The sequence below is a fragment of the Lolium rigidum genome, chromosome 5, assembly GCF_022539505.1.
Source record: "Lolium rigidum isolate FL_2022 chromosome 5, APGP_CSIRO_Lrig_0.1, whole genome shotgun sequence".
NCBI lineage: Eukaryota > Viridiplantae > Streptophyta > Magnoliopsida > Poales > Poaceae > Lolium > Lolium rigidum.
The window spans coordinates 140,198,696-140,224,183 of record NC_061512.1 but is presented as its reverse complement, the minus strand read 5'-3'; the positions used below and the strand labels follow the sequence as shown (position 1 = coordinate 140,224,183).

Genomic DNA, 25,488 nt, shown 5'->3' with positions numbered 1-25,488 from the left:
ATGAAGTATACCCACAACAATCATCATTTGAGAAAATGATTTAAATGAGGTAGAATACCTCATACTATTTAACAATGCCTATTATGATTTAAAATCACCAAGAATTTCATTTGAAAGTATAAGACCAGGGGTCAATACTTCATATGAAAGTATTGGTGACAAAGTTTAAATGAAGTGAAGCACTTCATATAATTTGCATAATAGTTTTGGATAATATGAACTAAATAAACTAGCCATATTGTCCATTAATTAAACTAGGGCATGATCATGCAAAGTGACCACACCATTTTCTTGCATAAACAATTAGTGTAAGTCAAATGTGAGCTATTGGAGTTGGAATTAACTAAATATCTATTTTGGTTGATTTTTAATAATTATTCAAAGGCAGAAAAGTCACTGTCTTGTTTATTTTTCTACATTACTTCTACAACAGATATGGGTATTAATCCAATTGCATTGTGTAGAGAAAACTCTAAGCTTTCCAAACATATAAAATTTGTAAAATTTGGTCAAGTAGATTTGGAGTTATTCAATTTTAAACACAGCATCAGTTTGCAATTTATCTAAAAAGAATTAAACGAAAATTTGAATCAAACGGGGGCGGGAAACGAAGTGGGCCGGCCCAGCTGCTGCCCGGGCCGTTCGTGCATGGCGCATGCACGTCGCCCGCGCGCAGGGAGCGCAGATCGTCGGATGACGATCCGACGGCGCTGGGCCGTCGTCTTCCTCGCGATTCTGCAACCTTGCGGGGGCCGTAACTTTCGCCTCGGAGCTCGGATTGCGGCGGGGTTGCTGGCGTTGGAAAGCTCTTTCCAAGGGCTTCAAAGTGGTATAGGTGTTGGAGGCTAGGGTGACGAAAGTTTGGGCGGTTTTGAGGGTTGCCGCCGGTGCACTCCGGCGAGGTTTTGGGGCCGTGGAGAGGCAAGAAGGGTGGAGGAGAGGCTCGAGGAGGGAGAGGAGGATGTTTCTATGTGTGGTGGTGCTGTCCAAGGCGAGAGGGGGTTTATATAGCGTGCAGGGGCGGGAACGCGACGGGGCGGCCATGGCGGCATGTGGCGAGGTCGACATGGTTCTGGCGCGTCCGCCGGCACGGGAGCGTGTCTGGCGGGATGCTGCCGTCTCGTGGTGCACGCTGGTGAAGGGAGAGGGCGAGAGGGGCCCCGGGTCGACGGCGCTGGTCGACGCACGGTCGTGTCCAATGCATGTCGGGGCACGACCCGTTCCCGGCGGTGGCGGGTCTCTCTCCGACCAGGGCTAGGATAGGCAGGCTCAGTAGGGTGTGAGGGAGTAGGGGGACATGGTAGGCCAGGCTAGATAGGTGGGAAGAGAGGGAGAGAGGGGTGCCATGTGTGGCATGGCCGGCATGGCCATGCACATGCATCTCTAGGGTCTCCCTTAGGGTTGCTGTGCTGCTGTGAGGAGGAGAGGGGACCAGGGGACATGGTAGAGTGGTTTAGGGCCTTAGGGTTGGGTGTAGGACACTATTTCAAATAGTGTGGGTTGTCCCCTATTTATGTTTCATCAAATTTTGCCCAAATTTGGTTGAGTTCATATGGCTGCAAAATTTGAAAATGGTGTGTTTGGTTAAGTTGTAATTGACCAGAGACAACTATGTGTGGTGGTGGAATTTTAAAAATCAAAGAATTGCAAAATTTGACCAAGTGAGATTGTTGCATATGTTAAAAAGTTCCAACTTTGCATGAGCATAGTTTTTGATCCAAGATGAATTTGGCATGGTTGTATTTACAAAAGTTGTTCACCTTGATGTCCTCTTGGATGAAATGCAAAGAGTTGAGAAAGTTTAGTTTGAAAATATTGAATTGCAAGGGCTCAAAGTAGTGATCAGACTATAATTGGCAGATTTGACCAATATCATATGTGAGCCAAATTTGAATTTGAAATTCATTTGAATTGTGTTTATTTGATTCCAAAAGTTGTAATAAGTGTTTAGTATCATTATTCAACTCTTTGTGAAGGCCAAATTGGTCTAGGTCAAATATTTGAAAAAATGGCATAAACCATATGTGAGGGTTTTGTGAATTTCTACTATTTATTCTTTTATTTTTCTTGGCCTCACTTTGACAAGGGTGAGGTTTATTTGATGTTAGATTGTGTGGGGACAAAGGTTCAAACCATTTTGAGGCAATGGGGGTGTCTAGGTCAAGATTTGCAAAATTGGCTAAATGTGTATGTGAGTGAAAATGGAATTTTCTCACTATTTGATTTCTCTCCATTTGATTTGACTTTTCTTGACTCTAATGTGATTCTTATTAGTTTAGAAACATTTTCAAACCATTTAAACTATTTCAAATGGTCTTGTTCAAAGATTTGCAAAAATGGCCATAACACATAAGAGGTGATGTGTCAAATTTCATTAAACTTGTAAAATTGTTCCCATTGCTTTACTTGGGCATGGGTTAGGGTCAATTTAGTGTTATATTAGGTTGAGAGATGGTTTCACATCATTTGGGTAAGGTTTAAAGTCATAGGGCAAGAATTGAGTATTATGGCTATGTGCCACATATGCCTCTATGCATATGTTGCATTTGATTTTTAGTTTGACTAGGCTTGACCCAATTGATGTTGTTGAGTGTTGAAATGGTATATAGGAGTGATCCAACCATTCACTACAAGTCTTAGGGTCAAGATCCTCAATTTCACAAATTTGATATTTTGCTCTCATATGCCTCTATGGCATTATTACTTTCTTTTCAAAATCTTTTGTTTCACTTTGGATTGTGTTTGAGAAGTACTAGATAAGGTTTGTGAAGGTTTTCCAATCCTCTAAATAAAGTAGAAAGGCCTAGGGTAAAGTTTTACAAAAATAGCCATAGGCACATATACCTCTATGCATATGTTTGATTTTATTTTCTTTCTCACTTGAATTGGTTGATAATTACTTAGTTGGGTGTGTTGATGTATTTCAAATCATATACCAAGGTCAACACTCAAAGTTGGAGCATTTGCAAAAAGTAGCCATAGGCTTGCATATGCCTTTATTATTTAATATCTTTTCTTTTTATTTTGTTTTAAATAGATGGTGATAATGAAGATGAGGTTTAGGTCTTAGTGGGGTTTACCATGGTTCATCACTATTTAGAGAAGAAAGAATGGTAGAGTTCAAAATTTATATATTAGAGCTATAGGCCCACATATGGCTTTTTCTTTAATTTAGGTTTCTCAAAATAGATCCAAATGATTTTTGAGAAGGTTAGGGTTTAGGGTTTTTCTCATTTGATTTCTTTCTCTTTTAATTTCATTTGGTTTGTGATCTTCACTTGATCACTTTAGGGTTTTTAGGGTTTATCACATAAGCATAACTACACTCATCATGGCAAAAACACAAGTAAAAGGTATGAGCACTAAACATAGCACTCTATGTAAGAAAAGTTTTTGTTGGTTCACATTTTTGTAAAAAGGAAATTCATTCTCTCTTTGTTCTGAAATTTGGGGTGTTACATATAGCCCGGCTATAGCCGGCTATTTTAAACTATGCCTGAAATACAAAGAATCGTCTATGGTAAAGATAATCACAATATGTAAAGACATATTATGTATTCTTGGAAATACATAAAAAGAATCGTGTGCAGCCCCATGTAAAGACAATTGCAATGAGAAAATCAGATGGAAGAAATATAACCATTTTGAAATTGAGGAGACACGGGCATAACAACCAAAGGAGCTAATATAAAAACTTCTGGTAGAAAACTTCCAAAACCTTTCCAGGAATGTTTACCAGTTGTGCTTGGCTACCAGTAACAATTTGTATGTGTTTTGTCGTGTGTCTTTGTTTTGAACCATCTGGTTGGGTAACTTCAACAGTATGAGCATCAACTATACTTCCTGGGTAACTTCAACAGTATGAGCATCAACTATACTTCCTGCCCCTTCGATCACACCAGAATTAATAAGGATTCTCTTGTACACTCCATTTAGTCAAACAATTTCTTGAGTCTGCAAGATAAATAATGGTGATTTTTGGGTCATAGGCATCTATACTTAACCAAATAATAATATTCCCAGCCAAGGTTATGTTTCTGTCCTTGTTCTATAGCAACTTTTTAAATTTTCATTGACGTCCCCATTGATATCCCAACCAAATTTGGGTTGAATCTTGCACTTGTAACACGCGTAATGAAAATAAGAGCACATTTGATTTGCAAATGCACATACAAGCTCTAGAATAAAGAGATATGTGATGTCATGTTTGGCAGCTACAATGGTTAACTATATTGCATTAACAATACGCCAATTAGGTAGATTGAGAAGAAAACATTCTTTTGTCTTTTGCAACAGAACAATATTCACACGGCCTAAACATGGATGCTTCCAGCCCATTTTTGGAAGCAGCAAGAACAACAGCTAGCTTGCATAAGACAGTAAGACCACTTGCCTCAAATTCACCCTAGAGCGATGGCATGTGGACCAGTATCTTCTTGGGGCCGCATATATCACACACCTAGGTCAGAAAGACAGATCACGGTGAGCACACAGGTTCAGAGAGCATAACTAAATATCGAAGACAAGGTTAGATGGAAGTACAAATATCCTGAACCATAATGATAGGTAAGCTAGGATATGCTTATTTATGTGCCGCAGTGCCCTTCCAGTCATTCCGAGATGATGGGGTACCAAGGGAACTCACAGATCGCAACCTGGACGAAATCCCACAACCAACAAAATCTTAGTAAGAATTGTCCAGCGCCCATAACACATACATGATGAAGATAGCGTGGGAGGAGGAAAATTAAACGAGGAGCAAACATTGGCCTCGGAGCCACTTCCACGCTGAGGACGAACAGATCTTAGTCCTAGCTCGCAACTCGGCGCCGGCCACATACCGTCCTTAAGCATCTTGCTCGACATGGAACCGTCCCCATCACTCTAAGAACCCTAGGGCGATGCAAATTAGCGAGGAAAAGGCCGTCTCAAGGCATCATCTGCAAGTCACCGAGAACAAGATGCAAATCAGTGCAGGTGTGAGATCTATATTTTTTGATATAGAGGGAGGAGGGGAAGTGCCTCCGACAACCAGTCCACCTCCACGCGCCAATGGTGAGGGATCCGCCGCTAGCTGATGCACTGCCGGCGGTTGCTGGTTAAGGATTCTTTGGCGCTGCCGGTGTTGCTGCTTTTCTGGTTGATTAGTCGTTCTCCTCCGCTGTTCCTGGAAAGGAGAGAAACGAGAGATTCAAAGCAAGAAAGAGAAAAAATAGAAGAGAAAGAAACGTGAAATTTTCGCCCCTGCAGGCGTCCCTCGTCGAAAGGGGGAGAAAGGAGGCAAAACCGGCACCAACCCCAACATCTTGTCCCCACTTTAGCCGTCTGCCGGTCTACCGCCACTCTGGCCGGCGAGCCCCCGCCGTGGAGTGGAACCGCTTTCCACCGGCGGCCGCCGCTGCCATGTGAAAAAAGAGGATCAAGGGAAGGCATTATGTGTGAGATGGGAGAGGAGTCAAGAACCTGGGTGTCGAGGATCCATGGCAGACCGACTGATCTGCTTCATGAAACGGATCTTAACCAGAGCTGGGGATAAAGAGAAAGGGTGGGAAAGAGAAAACCCCGGCCGCCCTCCACGACCTGATCTGCTTCATACCGGCACCGGAGGCGGAGTCGAGGGCGGTACCTCTTGTTTCTGCCCCATCCATGACGCTCCCCACCTACAGCCATGCCGCTGTCTCCAGAAGGAGCGGGGAGGGATGCAGGTAGAGGAGATCGGGGGCAACGGGAGTGGAATCGTGAGGAGATCGGGGGCAGGTAGAGGAGAAGGCGACAGGCGGCGGCAGCCATGAGAATCTTTGGATAGGTTTTCTATCTGCAGGACGCGACCCCTTTTCCTCTCCTTTCGCTCTGATTTTTCTCTCCCTCTCAGCGGAGCCAATTACAGCTTGACATGTGGATCAACGGAGGGACATCAAGCGAAGCCGCGCCCAACCCCGCAGCTATCGTGGAGCGCTCCTGGATGGGGCAAGCATGCACGCACTTGCTTGTTCTCAATTCCATCATGTAACTTAAGCATCTGTATTCTTTATACAAAAATCCAGCGTCTCCAGCATTCTTAGCATTGTCCTGATTTACACTAAGTAACAGCTACATATGTAATAATTTTGAAAGATGCAAGATGAAATCCCCTACCCAGGGAAAGATGAGACCATTTCGGCATTTCCCAGATAGACAGCCATCAGTTGCTCAAGGTGTCGCCATCGTCATTCCCATCGGCGCAGCAGCCATCCAGCTCGCTGTCTGTGTCGAACCCACACGACCACCGTCGTTGATCTCACCAGCCTCTCTACAGATCCTGTCGAGCATGGCAACGAACTCCCGGACGCTCGCAAAGATCCTGAACATGCGAGCCTCGTCACCGCTGGCTGAACCATCGCCGTGGAAGTACTCGGCCATCTCCTTCACCGACGACAGGCAGACGCTCTCCTGGGCCTGCAGCTCCAGGATCGCCTCCTCCGCCTGCTGCAGGAACGCGCCCATCGCGCCGTGGAACCGCCGGGCGCTCTCGGCTGAAGCGGCCATGCTGTTCAGCCGCAGCACGTCATGGATCTTCCCGAGGCCAGCCCCTAGCTCCGACACGGTCCTGCTGAGGCTCGTTACATCGATGGACGCCGCCTTCTTGGTGCTGGTCAACTCCACGGCCAGCGTGGCGACGACCTGAAGACCGTGCTTCCTGCAATCGACGTCATACGGCAGAGTGCCGACGTTCGTTTTGCATGCCGCTGACCCTGCTGAGTGCATCATGTTCAGACTGTTGTGTCCTTCAGGCTTCACGATTTCCTGGACAACGAAATGTAGCAGCGCAGCCTTCCCGTCGGCTCCCTTGACGTCGACGATCTTCAGAAGGGTGTTGGGCTCCAAGGCACGTGAGTTTGGAGAACCTGTGTTGATGCTCATCAGGTTGCCAAAGTTCAGAACAGCCCCGAGAACCCTGTGGAATAGCCTGCTGCTCCTCAGCTCCTGGCAGGCTGCCTGATAAACGAAATCATTTGCATAAGAGTCCAGAAAATGCAGCAACATCTATAGATGATTCTACGCTTGAAGATCTGAAGCAATATGTAGCTAGTGAAGTTCGGCGTTCCTTTTCCAAAGAAGCTGAATAAAACGCTTTTTAGACAGAGTTATCAGGTCTTCGAACTTTACCTCGAGAGTAGCATAGGACATTCTCAGCTGATTGACCTCCAGATAAAAGTTAGAGACATAGAGCATAGCATCCACCCTCTTGAATGCAAATGGTACGTCCAGGATTGTCTTCAGAAATGCATCAACTTTGCAAAGCTTGGCAGGTGGATCATCCTTGAAATATCTCAGCTTAAGCTCTTCGTCGTTGGTGGGAACCAACTGAGTAAGCATCTGCAGCGCTTCTAATCCCAAACCATGTGCATTGCCTGTACTCAGAAACAGAAACAGTAACATCTAGAGTTAATAATCAAAAAGTAGCATAAAAGACTGAGAAAAGAGATACTAATCAACTGCAAGAACCAATTAACTATGGCATGTAAAATATATAGAGCTACAGCTTGAGAGGAAAGTTGTGTAAACAGATATGTGGAACTTTCACTGAAGCATTTTCAATACAATCACCAGTAAAACATATAACAATACTCGAAAAGAATGATCAGTACTCTTCAAGTATGTCATAAACACAGATAAAGCACAGCTCTAAAGCATGTGCAAATCCAGCAAATGAAGTGATAAGCTGGCAACAAGAGGAGAGAAATTGTGTTCACTCCATGGCAACAACTCACTAGTTGATCAACCCTGCTAACCACGGCATGTATGCACTAAGCTATGGCATGTAATATATTGAGAGCTACACCTTGAATGAAATGCTTTGCATAAACCAAAAATGTAAACTGTGAATGGAGAATTTTCAATGTACTCACATGTATAACATGGAAACGCTGCAAAAGAATGACTAGTACTGTTTAAATATTAAGTTAACACAGATAAAGCATAGCTCCAAAGTCTGTCCAATCCAACTAACAAAGTAATCATCAGGCAACAAGATAAGGGAATTCGAGTTAACTCCATGCCCAGCCCACAGGTTGGCCAACTCTAGCACCATGCTAACGACAGCATGTAGGCATTTGCAGAGCAAGTTCTGAGATAAGCAAATGCTTGGTTCTGAACCCAAATGCTTCTTAGAGAAAAGAGTTACTACCTCTGTCCATAAATAGATGCCAAAAGTTTGTCTAAATTTGAATGTATCTAGACACGATTTAGTATAGATACATCTGAATTTAAATAAATATTTGGCATCTATTTAATGACGGAGGGAGTACATTTTGTACTCTTGAGAACAAAATGTGCACTCAGCTGAAACAATTTAAAAGATTAGATGACAAGGATGAGTTTGTGCGGCAACAAGCCAATAACCCACGGGCTTATAAACCCTGCTAACCACAGCACGTACACACTTGGAAAGCATGTTCTGAACTTCTGATACCAGCAGATGCTTGGTTCAAAACTTCAAATAAATGTCTTAACTCTGAACCCAAATGCTTCTTAGAGAAAAGAGTTTTTAACTCTGAGAACAGAATTTGCACTAAACTGAAAGAATGTTAGAAAAGTAGGTGGATAAGGTAAAGATCACATCCTCATCATTGATAATGCACCATGTATGTACTGCTGCAGCTATGATCACTTGCACATGAATTCCCAGGCCCCCACATTTCGACAACCACAAGTACAAACCAGTTCAATTGGTGAAAGATCACATCTTTGACAAACATCACTAACGAAGAGAATAAAATTGAACTCTGTAGGGTAGGGCAAGCCATCCATTACCTTCCAAGAGGGCATCACGCACTTGCTCCTGAGAGACACCCAACGCGGCCAGCACCATCCCAATGCCGCGACACCTCGGGGCGCCGAGCAAGCACACCTCCCTGGCCGCCGCCGAGTTGTTGAGGTAGAGCTGGATCATCTCGTCCTTCATGCTGCAACCGGCGAGATGCAATTCAGACTCGAACAGTCGAACCCAAATGACAAGTGGAACATGAAAGGGAGAATGCGGCGTGCTTACTGCAAAGACCCGGGCTTGAGCTTGTCCGAGTGGAGCGGGCGGGACTTGCGCATTTCCGTGGTGTAGGACTCGCCGCCGTCGTCGGAGGAGGAGGGAGCAGCCCGCGGCGGCGGCGGAGCGGGCGCGAAGGGGTTCCAGGAGTGATGCGGCGGTGAGGGCGGCGGGGAAGGGCGTCGCTTGGGGGGCGAGGGGTTGGGTGCCCGGCCGCGGGGCTGCTGGATGGAGGGCGGGCGGGCGACGTGGGCAGGGCTGGAGCCGAGCGTCGGGGAGGAGGCCGAGGGTGAGGAGGGGGAGAGCCAGGAGGAGGAGGAGGAGGAGGAGGACGGGTTGGCGGCGGCGCGGGGGGCGAAGAACTCGCCGGAGGGCGGACCGGTGCGGGGCAGCGGCGGGAGCGGGCGGAGCTCGGGGGAGCCCGGGCGGAGGTGGGTCGATGGGGGCGGTGGGGTGGCGGAGGAGGCGAGCGTGCCGAGGTAGAGGAACTCGGTGCTGGGGTTGGTGGAGGAGGTCGGCATCGGGGGCGGCTTGAGGCTGCGGCCCTCGTCGTCGTCGCCTTCTTCGGCGTCGTCGTCGTGGCCGTCGCGGCGCGTGGAGGAGGCGGCGGAGTGGGAGGGGGCTGGCCCGTTGGCGGCGGGGCGGATGCGGCGGAAGAGGAGCACGGAGAGCAGGACGGAGAGGAGGAGGAGGAAGAGGGAGAGGAAGGCGAGGAGCAGCGCCTGGAAGAGCGGGAAGCGGCGCGGGGGGCCGGAGGGGGCGGGGGAGTTGGGGGCGACGAGGTTGGTGATGTTGGCCGGGAAGGTGCGGGATGCGTCGGGGGACGGCTGCTCCGGGAGGGGGGGAGGGGGCGTGGCGGCGGGGAAGAAGGGGTAGTTGGTGAATGGGTAGGCGTCCGGGGTGGGCGTGGCGGGGGAGGTGGAGGTGGGCGCCGACGGCGGGGTGGTGGGAGTGGGGATGGGAGTGGTGGGGGTTGGGGTTGGAGTCGGTGGCGGCGCCGATGCCGGAGGTACGGAGAGAGCCGGTGCCTGCTTTGGTGGAGTAGGTGCTGGCGGCGCCGGGTTGAGCTGCGGCGGTGATGGTGGTGGGGAGCGCGGGGTGTGGTGGTGGTGGTGGTGCGGCGGCGGCGGCGGCGGTGGTGGTGGGGGCAGGGTGGATTGGAGGAGGCGGCGGAGAACCTCTACCACTGCCCGCCCAAGATCTGGCCGAGAAACCTGGGCTTCTACTCCACTACTAACCGGCAGACCGCCGGAGACTACTCCTACCCTAGGAACCTACTCCGGCGCCTCCCCTCCGCCACCTCCGGCCGGCATCGCCTCCGGAGGGGCTCGGGATCAGCCCGGTTTAACTCGGCTGCGCCTCTGGCTACTGTAGACGAGAGAGAGAGAGAGAGAGAGAGGTGGGGGAAAGTCACACTTCATATGAACGGTATTGGGAGGTCGTAGGGACCCTCCTAGGACTATATAAATGGAGGAGGGGCCAATGAAGATGAACCACACCACCACACGGAAATTCAATTTGGCTCCCGGGTGCGTATGCTCCCTCTACCAATAAAATATATTTCGAAGTGTGGAAAAATTTAGACAAAAAATTCTACATGTACATCTCCATAATATATGTGTGTACACCAAGTTTCACGAAAAAATAATATTTTTTGTGGCCTATGTAAAAAAGAGAAAACTTATCCTGTGAAAATCATTGTTTTTAGCACTGAATTTTATCTTTTTTACACACGTCACATGATAAGTTTAATTTTTATGAAACGACTTTGTGAGCGCTTAGCACGTGAAAATGTACGTGCAGATTTTTTGTTTCATTTTTTTGAAATTTAAAATATGTGTAACATGCATTTCAAAATATAGGGAGCATATGCTCCCATGTTCCAAAACACCACTCCCACCACCACATCCATATCATGACGGCACGCGAAAATAACACCATGCCGCCACCGACGATGAGGATGGCCACCACCATGGGTTATCATCTCTCACTTCACACCTATCATCACCACGTCGCCGTCCATGAAGATGGTAAGCGAGAAGTTAAGAAAGAGTACACCAAAATATATTCACAAATGCGCAAGAATTACAGCATACTAGCGAGTCATTTATCTATCCGTCTATATCCACCGAAACAAAAAAAAACGTACAACACGAGAGTAATGCGGAATGGTGAGGTGAACCTACTCCTTAAAAAAATTCTAATGGTTGACCATGTGCGACGAAATTTGGCAAAATTCACCCAAAACTGCATACATGAAATTTACGATTTACAGCTAATGAAACTCGAAACCGATTATCAGAATTGATTTACAACTAATGAAACTCGAAACCGATTGTCAGAATTGATTCATACGATCGACACACATATTTCTCATATACAACTTATTTTGATTTGAAATATGATTGTGTTGATTAGAAGAGGTGTGTGAAATAGTTTAAAAGAGAGTGAGCCAAAGCTAGTCCAAGTGCAAAGGGTACATGGCTAGAGCCCATGAGAGAAAATAACGGGACATACCCAGTAGAAACGGCCGATTTGGACGTTCTTTCGCACTTCTTTAATATCCGATTCGTGCAAGAACACAAAGAACAACCAAACATCCCGCTTTTTGCTCCCACACGAGCCAAGGGGTGCCCGTTTGGAGGTGATTCCATCATGTAACTCAAGCATATGTATTCTTTATACAATCCAGCGTCTCCAGCATCCTTAGCATTGTCCTGATTTACACTAAATAACAGCTACATATAACAATTTTGAAAGATGCAAGATGAAATCCCCTACCCAGGGAAAGATGAGACCATTTCGGCATTTCCCAGATAGACAGCCATCAGTCGCTCAAGGCGTCGCCATAGTCATCCCCATGGGCGCAGCAGCCATCCAGCTCGCTGTCTGTGTCGAACCCACACGATCTCCGTTGATCTCACCAGCCTCTCTACAGATCCTGTCGAGCATGGCGACAAACTCCCTGACGCCGGCAAAGATCCTGAACATGCGAGCCTCGTCACCGCTGGCTGAACCATCGCCGTGGAAGTACTCGGACATCTCCTTCACCGACGACAGGCAGACACTCTCCTGGGCCTGCAGCTCCAGGATCTCCTCCTCCGCCTGCCGCAGGAACGTGCCCATCGCGCCGTGGAACCGCTGGGCGCTCTCGGCTGAAGCGGCCATGCTGTTCAGCCGCAGCACGTCGTGGATCTTCCCGAGGCCAGCCCCTAGCTCCGACACGGTCCTGCTGAGGCTCGTTACGTCGATGGACGCCGCCTTCTTGGTGCTGGTCAGCTCCGCGGCGAGTGTGGCGACGACCTGAAGACAATGCTTCCTGCAATCCACGTCGTACGGCAGAGTGCTGGCGTTCGTTTTGCATGCCGCTGACCCTGCTGAGTGCATCGTGTTCTGACTGCTGTGTCCTTCAGGCTTCACGATTTCCTGGACAACGAAACGTAGCAGCGCGGCCTTCCCGTCGGCTCCTTTGACGTCGACGATCTTCAGAAGCGTGTTGGGCTCCAAGCCATGTGAGTTTGGCGAGCCTGTGTTGATGCTCATCAGGTTGCCAAAGTTCAGAACAGCCCCGAGAACTCTCTGGAATAGCCTGCTGCTCCTCAGCTCCTGGCAGGCTGCCTGGATAAACAAAATCATTTGCATAAGAGTCCAGAAAATGCAGCAACATCTATAGATGATTCTATGCTTGAAGATCTGAAGCAATATGTAGCTAGTGATTAGTGAAGCCGGTGTTCTGTTTCCAAAGAAGCCAAATAAAACACTTTCTATACACAATTATCAGGTCTTCGAACTTTTTTACCTCGAGTGTAGCATAGGACATCCTCAGCTGATTGACCTCCAGATAAAAATTAGAGATGTAGAGCATAGCATCCACCCTCTTGAACACAAACGATACGTCCAGGATTGTCTTAAGAAATGCATCAACTTTGCAAAGCTTGGCAGGTGGATCATCCTTGAAATATCTCAGCTTAAGCACTTCCTCGTTGGTGGGAACCAACTGAGTAAGCATCCGCAGCGCTTCTACTCCCAAACCATGTGCATTGCCTGTACCCAGACACAGAAACAGCTAGAGTTAATAAAAAAAATCATAGAAGACTGAGAAAAGCGATAATAAATGAACTGACAGAACCAATTAGCTATAGCATGTAAAATATATAGAGCTACACCTTGAGTGGAAAGTTTTGTGAAACAGAAAATTAGAACTTCCATTGAAGAATTTTGAATGCAAACACCAATAGAAGATATGACAATGATGGACAGAATGATCAGTACAGTTCAAGTATGTGATAAACACAGATAAAGTATAGCTCTAAAGCATATGCAAATCCAGCAAATGAAGTGATAAGCTGGCAACAAGAGGAGAGAAATTGTGTTCACTCCATGGCAATAACCCACTGGTTGATTAACCCTGTTAACCGCAGCATGTATGCACTTAGCTATGGTGTGTGCAATATATTGAGAGCTGCACCTTGAATGAAATGCTTTGCATAAACCAAAAATGTAAACTGTGAATGGAGAATTTTCAATGTACTCACAAATATAACATGGAAGCGCTGCAAAAGAATGACTAGTGCTGTTTAAATATGTGGTTAACCCAGATAAAGCATAGCTCCAAAGTCTGTCCAACCCAACAAACAAAGTGATCATCTGACAACAAGATATGGGAATTTGTGTTAACTCCATGGCGCAACCCACAGGTTGACCAACTCTAGTACCATGCTAACCACAGCATGCAGGCATTTGCAGAGCATGTTCTGAGATAAGCAAATGCTTGGTCTGAACCTAAATGCTTCTTAGAGAAAAGAGTTACATTTTGTACTCTTGAGAACAAAATATGCACTCGGCTGAAACAATTGAAAAGATTAGATGACCACAAGACAGTGATGACTTTGTGTGGCAACAAGCCAACTATCCATCTACAACCCTGCTAACCACAACACGTAAGCACTTAGAAAGCATGTTCTGATGTCTGAAGTCTGAACCCAAATGCTTCTTAGAGAAAAAAGTTACAGTACATTTTTTCACTCTGAGAGCAGAATTTGCTCTAAACCAATAGAATGCAAGCAACTTCTCCCCTATTAGAACAGTAGGTGGATGAGGTAAAGATCAGAAACTAATCATTGATAATGCACCATGTATGTACTGCTGCAGCTATGAATCTATGATCACTTGCACATGAATTCCCAGGCCCCCACATTCCCACAACCACAAGTACAAACCAGTTCAATTGGTGAAAGATCACATCTTTGACAAACATCACTAAGGCTGGTGCCAACGCGGGCGGCAGCCGGGGCGCTACCGCCCGGGGCGGGGCGGGAGAGGGGCTGGAGGCGGGCGGGACGGGAGGGAGGGGCGCCGGCGGGGCGCCCGGCGGTAGCGCCCGCTCCCGCCCGGCTGGCGCCCGCGTTGGCGGCGGGAGGGAGGCGGGAGAGGGGCGGGAGGCGGGGCGGCGCGATGGCGGGGTGGGGGCGGGGAGGCAGGCGGGCGGTAGGGCGGGCGAGAGGGGGCGTTAGGCGGGCGGGAGGCGGGCTGGATGCGGGCGAGAGTGGGCGGGAGCGGGGCGGGAGTGGGGCGGCGGTGCCCAACGGCTAGGCCGGCGTGCCGCGACGCGATTGGTCCATGTCAGCTAGCCGTTGCTGGTTCAAATTTTCAGCTCTACCCCTATAAATACCCCCATATACCCCCATATTTTTCACTCACACTCCACACCCATCTCATCTCCATTCATCACCTTCCCTCTCTCAACTTCTCCACCATGTCCGGTTGGACTCCACCAGATTTCACCTCGTACACGGATCTGATGCAAGACGGGTCACCAATAGACCTCGAAGGTGTCTCTCCGACACATCGTCGCACCAATGTAGCTTCTTCGCCGATTCCCCGAGTTTTATGGTCCCCCGGCGCACCACCTCCGGGGCCATATGGCCCATACGCTCCACCTCCGGCGCCTCCGGGGCCATATGGTTCATTTCTTCCGCCTCCGTATCCATACCCCCAAGCACCTCCAAATGCTCCACCTGTAGGTAGCGGGAGTGGCACTGTACCCCCGTACCAATGACCCTCCACCTCCGTATCCATACGCGCCATATGGTCCGTACCCCCCACCACCTTCCGAAGCTCCAAGCTCCGAGTCCAATGCCGCGGAAACAATCGTACCACCGCGTGCAAAGAGGCTTGACTCGGACTGTCCGAGGAAGAGGAGAACCGGTACTTTACAAACCCATCACATATTTATTGCATTATTGGTTCTTGCTAGGATTTGTCACTAACAATATCTATTTCGGGGTAGGTTAATGCTTGGCTTTTCAACTCCAAGGACTCGTTGCCGGTAATTGCAAGACCGGCACTAGTTTTTGGGGTGGGATAGCTGCAACCTTCAACTCTACCGCAGATCCTTCCCGTCATCGGACCTCGAAGCAGCTGAAGGATCATTGGAACGCCTACAACAAGGAGGTGTCCCTGTTCAATGCATACCACATCCAAGAAACAAATATGCGTCAGAGTGGAGCAGACGATGATATGGTCATGAAGGCGGCAATGGAGAGGTACGCCGCAGACAAAAGAGTGACTCAGCCGTTCAGAAAGCTCCACTGGTGGAATGTGGTAAAAAATGAAGCGAAGTGGAAAGGACAACATGGTCCTGGTAGTGGAACCGACTCCAGTTCCAAGAGAATCCGTCTAGGACCTTCTGGTGAGTTCAGCTCTAGCGACGCGACAGGCGACACGGAGGACGAGCGTCCAACGGGCCGCGATAGGGCCAAGGCCGCGGTACGTAAGGGCATGAGGAAGGGAAGGAAACCTCATCAAGCGGTGAGGTAGGAAGTAAATCCTTCGCGATGAGTAACATGATGAAGAGTTTAGTGAAGGCTAAGCTATTCAAGCAATGGAACAAAATGAAAGACCGATCAACCGTCGACATGGACGAAGCAGAAAAGCGCAAACATGCGAAAGCCATGAAGATGGTGGAAAAAGAGCTTGGTCTGGAAGATGATGACGACGAGGAGGAGGAGCAGGAACAAGAGGAAGAAGAGTAGAATTTTTATTTATTATGTAATTTTTAATATTTATTATGCAATTTATTAATTATTATGTAATCGGTAATATTTTAAGTTGAATAAAATATTTTCTTGCATTATTTTGAATGTCTAAACAAAATCGAGTGAAATAACTTAATGTGGAAAAGAAATGGTGATGTGGAGGAGAGAGAATGAGAGTGGGGACCATAGCCCATGCATTGGCACCGTGTGGTGAGAGTGGGGTGAGAGTGGGGTGAGAGTGGGCCAAAAGCTGACGTGGCGGGGCGGGAGCGGGGCGGTGCGTTGGCACCAGCCTAACGAAGAGAATAAAATTGAACTCTGTAGGGTAGGGCAAGCCATCCATTACCTTCCAAGAGGGCATCACGCACTTGCTCCTGAGAGACACCCAACGCGGCGAGCACCATCCCGATGCCGCGACACCTCGGGGCGCCGAGCAAGCACACCTCCCTGGCCGCCGCCGCGGCCGAGTTGTTGAGGTAGAGCTGGATCATCTCGTCCTTCATGCTACAATCGGCGAGACGCAGTTCAGAATCAAACGAAAAATGTGACAAGCGGAGCAGGAAACGGAGAAGGCGGCGTGCTTACTGCATAGACCCGGGCCTGAGCTTGTCGGAGTGGAGCGGGCGGGACTTGCGCATTTCCGTGGTGTAGGAGTCGCCGCCGTCGGAGGAGGAGGAGGGAGCAGCCCGCGGCGGAGCGGGCGCGAAGGGGTTCCAGGAGTGGTGCGGCGGTGAGGGCGGCGGGGAGGGGCGTCGCTTGGGGGGCGAGGGGTTTGGGGCCCGGCCACGGGGCTGCGGGATGGATGGCGGGCGGGCGTGGGCGGGGCTGGAGCCGAGCGTCGGGGAGGAGGCCGAGGGTGAGGAGGGGGAGAGCCATGAGGAGGAGGAGGAGGAGGACGGGTTGGCGGCGGCGCGGGGGGCGAAGAACTCGCCGGATGGCGGGCCGGTGCGGGGCAGCGGCGGGAGCGGGCGGAGCTCGGGGGAGCCCGGGCGGGGGTGGGTGGATGCGGGCGGTGGCGTGGCGGAGGAGGCGAGCGTGCCGAGGTAGAGGAACTCGGTGCTGGGGTTGGTGGAGGAGGTCGGCATCGGGGGCGGCTTGAGGCTGCGGCCCTCGTCGTCGTCGTCGCCTTGTTCGGCGTCGTCGCCGTGGTTGTCACGGCGGGAGGAGGAGGCGGCGGAGTGGGAGGGGGCTGGGGCGTGGTGGGCGGGGCGGATGCGGCGGAAGAGGAGCACGGAGAGGAGGATCGAGAGGAGGAGGAGGAAGAGGGAGAGGAAGGCGAGGAGCAGCGCCTGGAAGAGCGGGAAGCGGCGCGGGGGTCCGGAGGGGGTCGGGGAGTTGGGGGCGACGAGGTTGGTGATGTTGGCCGGGAAGGTGCGGGATGCGTCGGGGGACGGCTGGTCTGGGAGGGGAGGAGGGGGCGAGGCGGCGGGGAAGAAGGGGTAGTTGGTGAATGGGTAGGCGTCCGGGGTGGGCGTGGCGGTGGAGGTGGAGGTGGGCGTCGGCGGCGGGGTGGTGGGAGTGGTGGGGGTTGGAGCCGGGGGCGGCGCCGATGCCGGAGGTGCGGAGAGAGCCGGTGCCTGCTTTGGTGGAGTAGCAGGTGCTGGCGGCGCCGGGTTGAGCTGCGGCGGTGATGGTGGTGGGGAGCGCGGGGTGTGGTGGTGGTGGTGGTGCGGCGGTGGCGGCGGCGGTGGGGGCAGGGTGGATTGTAGGAGGCGGCGGCTGGTTTGGGCGTGGGCAGTGGAAGCTGTGAGGAGCAGGAGGAGGGAGAAGAAGGAGAGAGGAGGCAGAGCCGGCGGCATTGGCTGGCTGGTTTCTTCCTCCTCCGGCCGGCGGCGCGGAAGACGGTGGGGCGTGGGTTTAGAGGAGGTTTGGGTAGGAGAAGGAGCTCCACTCGCCCACTCGTGTCGTGTGGCTCTTTGTGTGGGGAATCTCTCTGAGCTGGGTCGTGCCGAGCTGAGGTGAGCTGAGCAGGGGCTTCACGGGCAGAGGAGAGGAGAGGAGTGATGATTCTGCTCTGCACTCTGCTACAGGATACAGCTATCTAGCTGCTGACGGTACGGTAGTCGGTAGTGCTCTGCCTCCCTCCTCTGCTTCTCGGAATTCGTGTCTTGGGAAGAGGATTTTTACAAACATAATACCTGCTGCACATGGGTTAATGTCAAAAATACCCCTCCCAAAATAGATTGGCAAAAATATCCCTCTCAAATAGATTGGCAATAATCTCCAAGTAAAGAATTGGATTTTTTGGTAGAAATACAAGTGAAATACTACAAAATTAGAGAACACATCAATGCCTCCTTTGTGATGGTTTGAAATGCAGGAAAGAAAAGGTAGAGGAATTTAACATAAATAAAAGGCAGAGGAATTTTACATACTTGGTGAATTTACTTTGATCAGCGGTGAATAAGTGGCGCCGGTTGGACATACTGCAGCGGTGTTAGAGCATCTCCAGTCGCGTCCCCCAAACCGTCCCCCAAAGCGATTTGGGGCGCGCCGGACAAAAAAAGCGTTCCAGCCGCGTCCCCCAAAGCCCTTTTTGGTCCGGCGCGGCCCGATACGGTGTCCGGCGCCCGAGCCCGTCCCCGTCCCACGGGGGACGCTCCGGGACGCCGGACACAACGAAGCGAGGCGGGGAGTGGCGGGGCCGACGCGTCGGCCGGCACGGTTAATTTTAACCTAGCCGTCGCCTACCTCGCGACGGAAGTTATTCGCGCGCAGTGACACACGGCGGCATCTTTGCCTTAATGGCGACGGAGGGCGGCGAGACGTCTCGTCGGTCTGTGCGCGGCCTCCACGCGTCGCCGGCGTTCGCACGCCACCGCCCGGTTCCGCGCGATCTTCCCGCCTCTTCTCGTCCGTTCCGCGCTTTCTTCCCGACGCCGGCGTCTATAAAAGGTCTCCGGCTCATCAATGGTAGCCACCACACCGCGCCGGCAACAAACACGGCCCTCGTCGCTCCACGGCCGTCTCCTCATCACCGGTGGCAATGGCGAACCGCCCGGCGATGGCCACTTCCCTCCACCGCCGTCTCCTCCATTGACGAGCCGGCGCGCGGCGTGCGGCACTCGAGGAGGCACTCGAGGAGGAGGCCCGCCGGCGGCGTGAGGCGCAGCGAGCGGCGGATCTTGCGGTGTTCTCCGCCCCGCCTCCGCCGGCCGAGGAGGCCGCGGCGGCAGCAGCGTGGCAGAGAGCGACGGTGCGACACCGTTGCGGCGTTCGACGCCTCGGCAGGACAAGAGGCGCGACAGCGCCGGTGACGGGAGGAGATGGAGCAGCGATGGGCCGACGAGCGCCGGCGCCAGCGCGATGAGCGGCGGCGCTGTTCCGTGAACAGCGTGACTCGATCGAGCGCCGCGGCGTGAGTCGATCGAGCTCCAGCGGCGAGGCGACGGCGGAGGAGCGTCGGCAGACGGGAGTCGGCGCTACGGCGCTATGGAGGAGGCGGGCGGAGCGAGTTAGCGGCGGCCGACGCGTATGCGGCGGCGATGATGGAGGCGCCAACGAGATGTGGAGGAGGAGGCGCCAATGGAGGAGGAGGCCGAGGCGGAGGAGACCGAGGTGGAGGACGACGACGAGCGACGACGACGAGTTCGGCCGAGTCCGACGACGACGCCCCGCACCCGGACGAGACGGCCGATCAGCAACGCGCCCTCGTCGAGTCCTTCGAGTCGGAGAAGAAGCTCCGGGACGACGCCCGTGCCCGCGAAGAGGCGGAGGTCGTCGCGCCATCGAGCTCTCCCTCCCGCCGGCCCGGCAGGAGGGCGGAGGAGGACTATCGGCGGGAGCGGCACCGTCCGGCCACCGCCGAACGCAAGGAGAGGAGGCGCGCGCGAAGGAGCTGCGGCGTAGGGGAGGCGACGACGGGGCGGGGCCGTCGAACGCGCCGCGGCGGTCGATAGCCTAGGTTTAGATGAAATCTAGCCGTTTTCATTCAAACTTTGTAATATATAATCAAAATTGAATGAAAACCTTTATTTTCCTGCACAAATATTCATTTGGGGGCGGCGTTTGGGGGACGCGGCTGGGGAGCGACGTCCCCCAAACGCGGCACGAGCAAAACACGTCCCCCAAACGCTCAATCCGGCGCGGTTTGGGGGACGGTTTGGGGGACGCGACTGGAGATGCTCTTAACTCAACATTTTAAATTTGATCTGCCTCGTTCCTCGCAAAGGAATGAAAAAAAATTAGGTTAGACTAGATTTTCATTCCCTACTTTTCATGTGAATCTGGCTGCAAAGGAATTTTTTTCTTCGGATTTTCTTTGGTTTGTTTATTATGTGAATCAAACGGTATTGCGGTACATTTTCCTATGGAAATAGAAATACTACACTTTTCCTTAAAACAAATATGAATCCTCAATCTCCTAATGGAAAGTTGAAAAAGTGATGAGTATCATCCCGTTAAAGGCTCCTTTGATTTATAGTATTTATGTAGGAACTTTAGATGGGAATTTTTCTACATTGGTTGTTTGATTCATGTGAACATATTCTATATGTAGGAATTAATCATATAGAAATTTTGCATTGCAAATCCTATAGAAAAAAAAATATTAGGTCACTTCTCATGAAAAGTTCCTTTGATACAATCAAAAAGAACTCATCTTCCCATGAGATTTTAACTAGGAATGACATCTCAATTATATGTTTTTTCTATTACTATGATTTGTCTATCTTATGAATCAAAGGAACCCTAAGTGGGTGGAGGGAAATATATCCCGCCACTCTAAGCAGATGAAGGATATGATATGACGCGTCTAGAGCAGATGAAGGTGGGGTGGGGTGGCGTGGCTGGTGAAAAAGCACTTTCCTCATAAGGTGGCATTCTGGCGGAGAGACAATTCGCGCCATCCCCTGTAGCGAAAAGTGACTGTGTCACATTTTAACAATTTTTTCGAATTAATGGGCATGGCCCTTGATATGATTACTGGGAATGAAACTAGATAAACATCACCATTTGAGATTTACAGCTCCTCCGAAAAAATCCACACCTTAAGAACACTCTACTAGACTTTCTGAAGAGAGACCCAACTCACGACTAGAGCTTCTACCTCCAGGCAAATAAAGAAAACATAAAAGCGTCCATTTTTGCTGGCCACCTGGTACCACTTCACAACTAAAACAACACACTACATTCATCATCATGTTCTTCGTCAAGGTCCTTCCCTACCGATGCTCTTCTTATATTTACTCTTCTTATTCTTCTTCTTTTTCTCTTCGCACACGATTTACCTGTCAAATCTAATCACCATCGGTGAGCAACCCTTCTTTTTACTGAAGATTTCACCTACTACAAGCAACCACTGACGGATCTACCTGCAGCTAGAGGGATGCACCCTGGAAAAATGCATTCTTGGTCCTCTGTGTTGCAAGCCTTATCTACTTTTGATCTGAAGAATAGCCCATGAATCCATCCAATGAGCCGTTTGAGCAATTACACTACTCGGATGATACATAAAGATATTAGTACTAAAACAAGCAACATTTCTAGCTTTTCATAAAGCCCACATTACCGCAACAATACCGGTAGCCACTAAACCTCTAATACTAGGAGAAAACATAAACACCCAACTAATAATATCAGAAACTGATAATAATGTCACTATGTCAGTAACACCGGTCACTTTGCATTTGTAAGTCGGGAAAGAGAGAGTGCAAGGACTAGCTTGGTGCAGCTGCTGCTCGGTAAGAGTGAGCTCGACTCGAGGGACAGCGACCGAGTGGGAAAGGGGTGGCCGCCTCCTTTGAAACGAAAGATGCATTTTGCGAGCACGAATGCGCTTTTCTGTGCCCCGTTTCCTGGCTGTGGCCTCTGTGGGTTCCTTAAACCGAGGTTTCAGTCTCTTTTTACTCTTTCCAGGGCCAGTCCTCTCTTTTTACTGTGCCGACAAAAGCCGGACTTTATTCATTTACCGCGAACACACACACGGTGGATCTGATTGGGCAAAGTGAAAAAAGAGAGAATCGACCAACAGTGGAACTACACCCGCGTGCACGCCATCACCCTATAGCTGCCTTTGGCATCCTCTCTTTTGGCGAGTTTTGGCGGGAGGCGGTTTACCTCGCTCCCGTGTGGTTCCACTTCTAGTCTTCTACCCACTCCAAAGTCCAAACCATCCTCTGTATCTTCCCGCCATGTGGTCAGACCTACGCTAGCCCGTCGAATCGCCACACATATTTGGTGGACATGGGCTAGGGGTCAGGCATAGTTTGGCAATGAAGTATTTGTAAAACTGAAGTGTTTACAAAATCATAGTATTTTATGCATCCTCCGGCAACACTTCAGTTTCAGAAAAAGTGGTCTAGAGTTGTTTTTTCAATACTTCAAAAATAGCACGAAGGCATAATGAAATATTAATACTGCAGTCTTTAGTCGCAATCAAACACATCAAAGTATTTGAAACTATGGTATTTTGAGAAACTCTGGTGTTGTTAAAATACTTTAAAATACTTTGCTACCAAACACAACTTTGCCATTTAAAAAATACCATTTAAAAATTAAGGAGAAATTGAAATAATTTTTTGTATTTACATATTATCTTGATACTTGTGCTAATTCTCAACTGAAAATACGACCATATGTTGCCTACACAAAATAGAGAAAATTTGCATTTCTTAAACCGTATAAACCCTATCATAAGTGTCATGTGCATATTTTGTCATTTTTATGTAGGTCACATACTATCGTATTTTTTCTTGAGGATCGGTAGGGGTAAGTATCAATATAATATGTACATGCAAGATTTTATTTTCAACTTTTAAGAACTTTTAAATAATATTTTTCAAGTTTTAAATAAACGGCCATGTTCCACTAGCTATTTCTGGCCAAATCGTCCCTACCTTCAACATTTCTTCAGATTTGTATTTTGCACTTTGAATACAGTACATGGGTAGCTAGTCCTCTCTAATTGCTATATTCCTGTTCATTGCAACTAGTACAAAGCAACAAACAGAACCAAACAGTCTACACGTTGCTGATCGGATTAAAACGTCCGACAGAAAAGTGCACTGATGTAACATCCCAAAAATTTCAAAACAAAATAAATAAATTTCCCTAGTTCCAAATTTTGGAACCAACAAAAACTTTTATTAAATTGAGTGTGAGACATAGTGACCTTGCTTAATTCTTGTGCAATTGCCATGATTGCTTGTTTTAGTAGTTTGAAATAATCTTAAACCCTAAACCTCACCCCTCTTTTCACCATCCTAGTTAAGATAAAATAAAAGGAAATTAAATAAGAAAAGGCATATGTGCCTATGGCTATAATTATAAATCTTTACCCTAGACCTTTCTACTTTGTTTAGAGGTTTGGAAAACCTTCACACACCTTACCTTGTACTTACCAAACCTAATTCAAGTGGTTTCCAAAGAAAATAAAAAGAAACTAAAAATGCCATAGAGGCATATGTGAGTAAAATGCAAATTTGTGAATTTGAGATCCTTGACCCTAAGACTTGTGGTGAATGGTTGGATCACTCCTATTTACCATTTCAACACTCAACAACACCATTTGGGTCAAGCCAAGTCAAAATTAAAATTCAAATGCAACATACGCATAGAGGCATATGTGACACCTAGCCATTTCACCAAATTTTGCCCTATGACTTCAAACCTTGACCAAATGATGGGAAACCATCTCTCAACCTAATATAACCCTAAATTGACCCTAACCAATGTCCAAGTAAAGCAAGATCAACAATTTACAAAAATAATAAAATTTGACACATCATCTCTTATGTGTTATGGCCATTTTTGCAAATCTTTGAATAAGACCATTTGAAATGGTTTCAATGGTTTGAACATGTTTCTAAACCAATAAGAATCACATTAGAGTCAACCAAAGTCAAATCAAATGGAGAGAAATCAAATAGGGAGAAATCCCCAAAACTCACTTACATACACATTATGCCAAATTGCAAATCTTCACCCTAGGCCATAATTGCTTGCTCTCTTGCTTGTAGAATACTTAAATATGATAAACTAACACAATTGCATCATTGAAACAAGAATCAAACCAAAGGAAATCTCAAAATCTTCACACATATGATAATGGTCATATTGCCATTTTATAAAATGTTCACTACTTTACCCCCTGGTTTTGACTTTTCTTCAAACTAAACTTGGACAACCAAAGCCATGTAATCCAAGACCAGGTCAAGGTGAGTAACTTTCATGTTGACCACCATGGCTAGAGTTGACTAGGTTGACCAGTATGAATGTGACAAATAGTGTATGTGAAGCAAAGTGAAGATCAACCTCAAATTTGAAATTTTGCAAATCAACTCCAAATTGAACACAACCACCACCATTCCAACCATTTAATTATATGATTAAGCTCCACCAAAAAGATTTCCAAATTTCCAACAAAACCTTCATGCGGCCATTGTGTCGAGCACCTTGTGTGCACAAATCTGGAAAAGTGACACATGCTATAAACCACTGGATTTTTGCCTCCACCGCCTTAACTTTGTGATCATCAACCTTCATGTACCCCTTCTGCATCATTCCAGCCCAGTTGTTCTATGTAAAGTGGAGACATGATCCCTTTTTGCAACCATGCCGTGTACCATGCACACCCCCATGCCACTCATCTCTCTGGCTCTCCCCTCTCTCTTTCACCATGTCATCGAGCTTCTATGTACTCCCCTAGGCACGCCCGTACCAGCCCTACGCAAAGAGACACACACATTTGTCCAGAACACGCGCGCCCAGCACCTCGCCACGGCATGCCGGCGCACGCGGTGAGCGCGCCCTGGCACAACACTGGACGCCGCAGTACACCACTCGCCAGCACGCTCTCGTCCTTCCCTTCCCATCCACTTGCGCGTGCACACTCCACACCCTTCCCGTACCTCGCCAGACACCGCCATTGGCCGTCGCCTGCGCCGTAGACGAAGACATGATCAAAGCTATGCCGCACCCGTACTGCCAGCACTCGATCGTCGCCAGCACGCCCTAGTCCTCCCCTCGCTGCCCCGTCACGCGCGTCGTCCTCGCCATGATCCCAGCTACCTAGCGACCCCCTACCTTGCCCCTTCGTGCCCTCGAACGCCGTCGCCATGAGCGACCCCTCTCAGCACCCGCCGGTCACCTCTCCATCTATAAATAGAGGCACCCAAAGCACACCTCCTTCACACCAATCTCTTCCCCTCTCATCACTGCCTCTCCGCGACCACCCAATTGAACACCACCTCGCCGGAGCCGCCCCAATTTGAAGCTCGGAGCCGCCTGATGACCCACAAGTATAGGGGATCGCAACAGTCTTCGCGGGAAGTAAAACCCAATTTATTGATTCGACACAAGGGGAGACAAAGAATACTTGAAAGCCTTAACAGCGGAGTTGTCAATTCAGCTGCACTCGGGAAACAGAACTTGCTCGCAAGAGTTTATCGATAGTAACAGTTTTATAGTAGTAGCGGTAGCAAAATAACG

The 25,488-nt window shown here is 49.1% G+C and overlaps 2 protein-coding genes across 2 annotated transcripts; both read right to left on the bottom strand.

Annotated features, from left to right (window-relative positions):
• Positions 1–6,012: 6,012 nt before the first annotated feature.
• LOC124651078 (formin-like protein 14) lies at positions 6,013–10,146 on the bottom strand (the record flags this gene model as incomplete). The annotated part of the gene is made up of 4 exons (XM_047190224.1): positions 6,013–6,975; positions 7,147–7,391; positions 8,794–8,945; positions 9,032–10,146. Coding segments are annotated over 4 exons (2,298 nt in total), but the record flags the coding sequence as incomplete, so codon positions are not given.
• Positions 10,147–11,803: 1,657 nt separating this feature from the next.
• Positions 11,804–17,153, bottom strand: LOC124651146 (formin-like protein 14). Its single transcript, XM_047190279.1, has 4 exons — positions 16,645–17,153; positions 16,406–16,563; positions 12,822–13,066; positions 11,804–12,640 (listed from the first exon to the last, which is right to left on the bottom strand). The coding sequence occupies exons 1-4, from the start codon at positions 17,142–17,144 to the stop codon at positions 11,858–11,860; spliced, it is 1,686 nt and encodes a 561-aa protein (XP_047046235.1). The 5' UTR covers positions 17,145–17,153; the 3' UTR covers positions 11,804–11,857.
• Between the last annotated feature and the right edge of the window lie 8,335 nt (positions 17,154–25,488).

Excerpts from the sequence above, each read along its gene's own strand:
- LOC124651146 (XM_047190279.1), bottom strand. The coding sequence starts at position 17,144 with ATGCCGACCTCCTCCACCAACCCCAGCACCGAGTTCCTCTACCTCGGC. Across the intron at positions 16,564-16,644 it reads CTCAGGCCCGGGTCTATGCA|CATGAAGGACGAGATGATCC; the intron begins GTAAGCACGCCG and ends CGCCGATTGTAG. Across the intron at positions 12,641-12,821 it reads TGTCCTATGCTACACTCGAG|GCAGCCTGCCAGGAGCTGAG; the intron begins GTAAAAAAGTTC and ends TTGTTTATCCAG.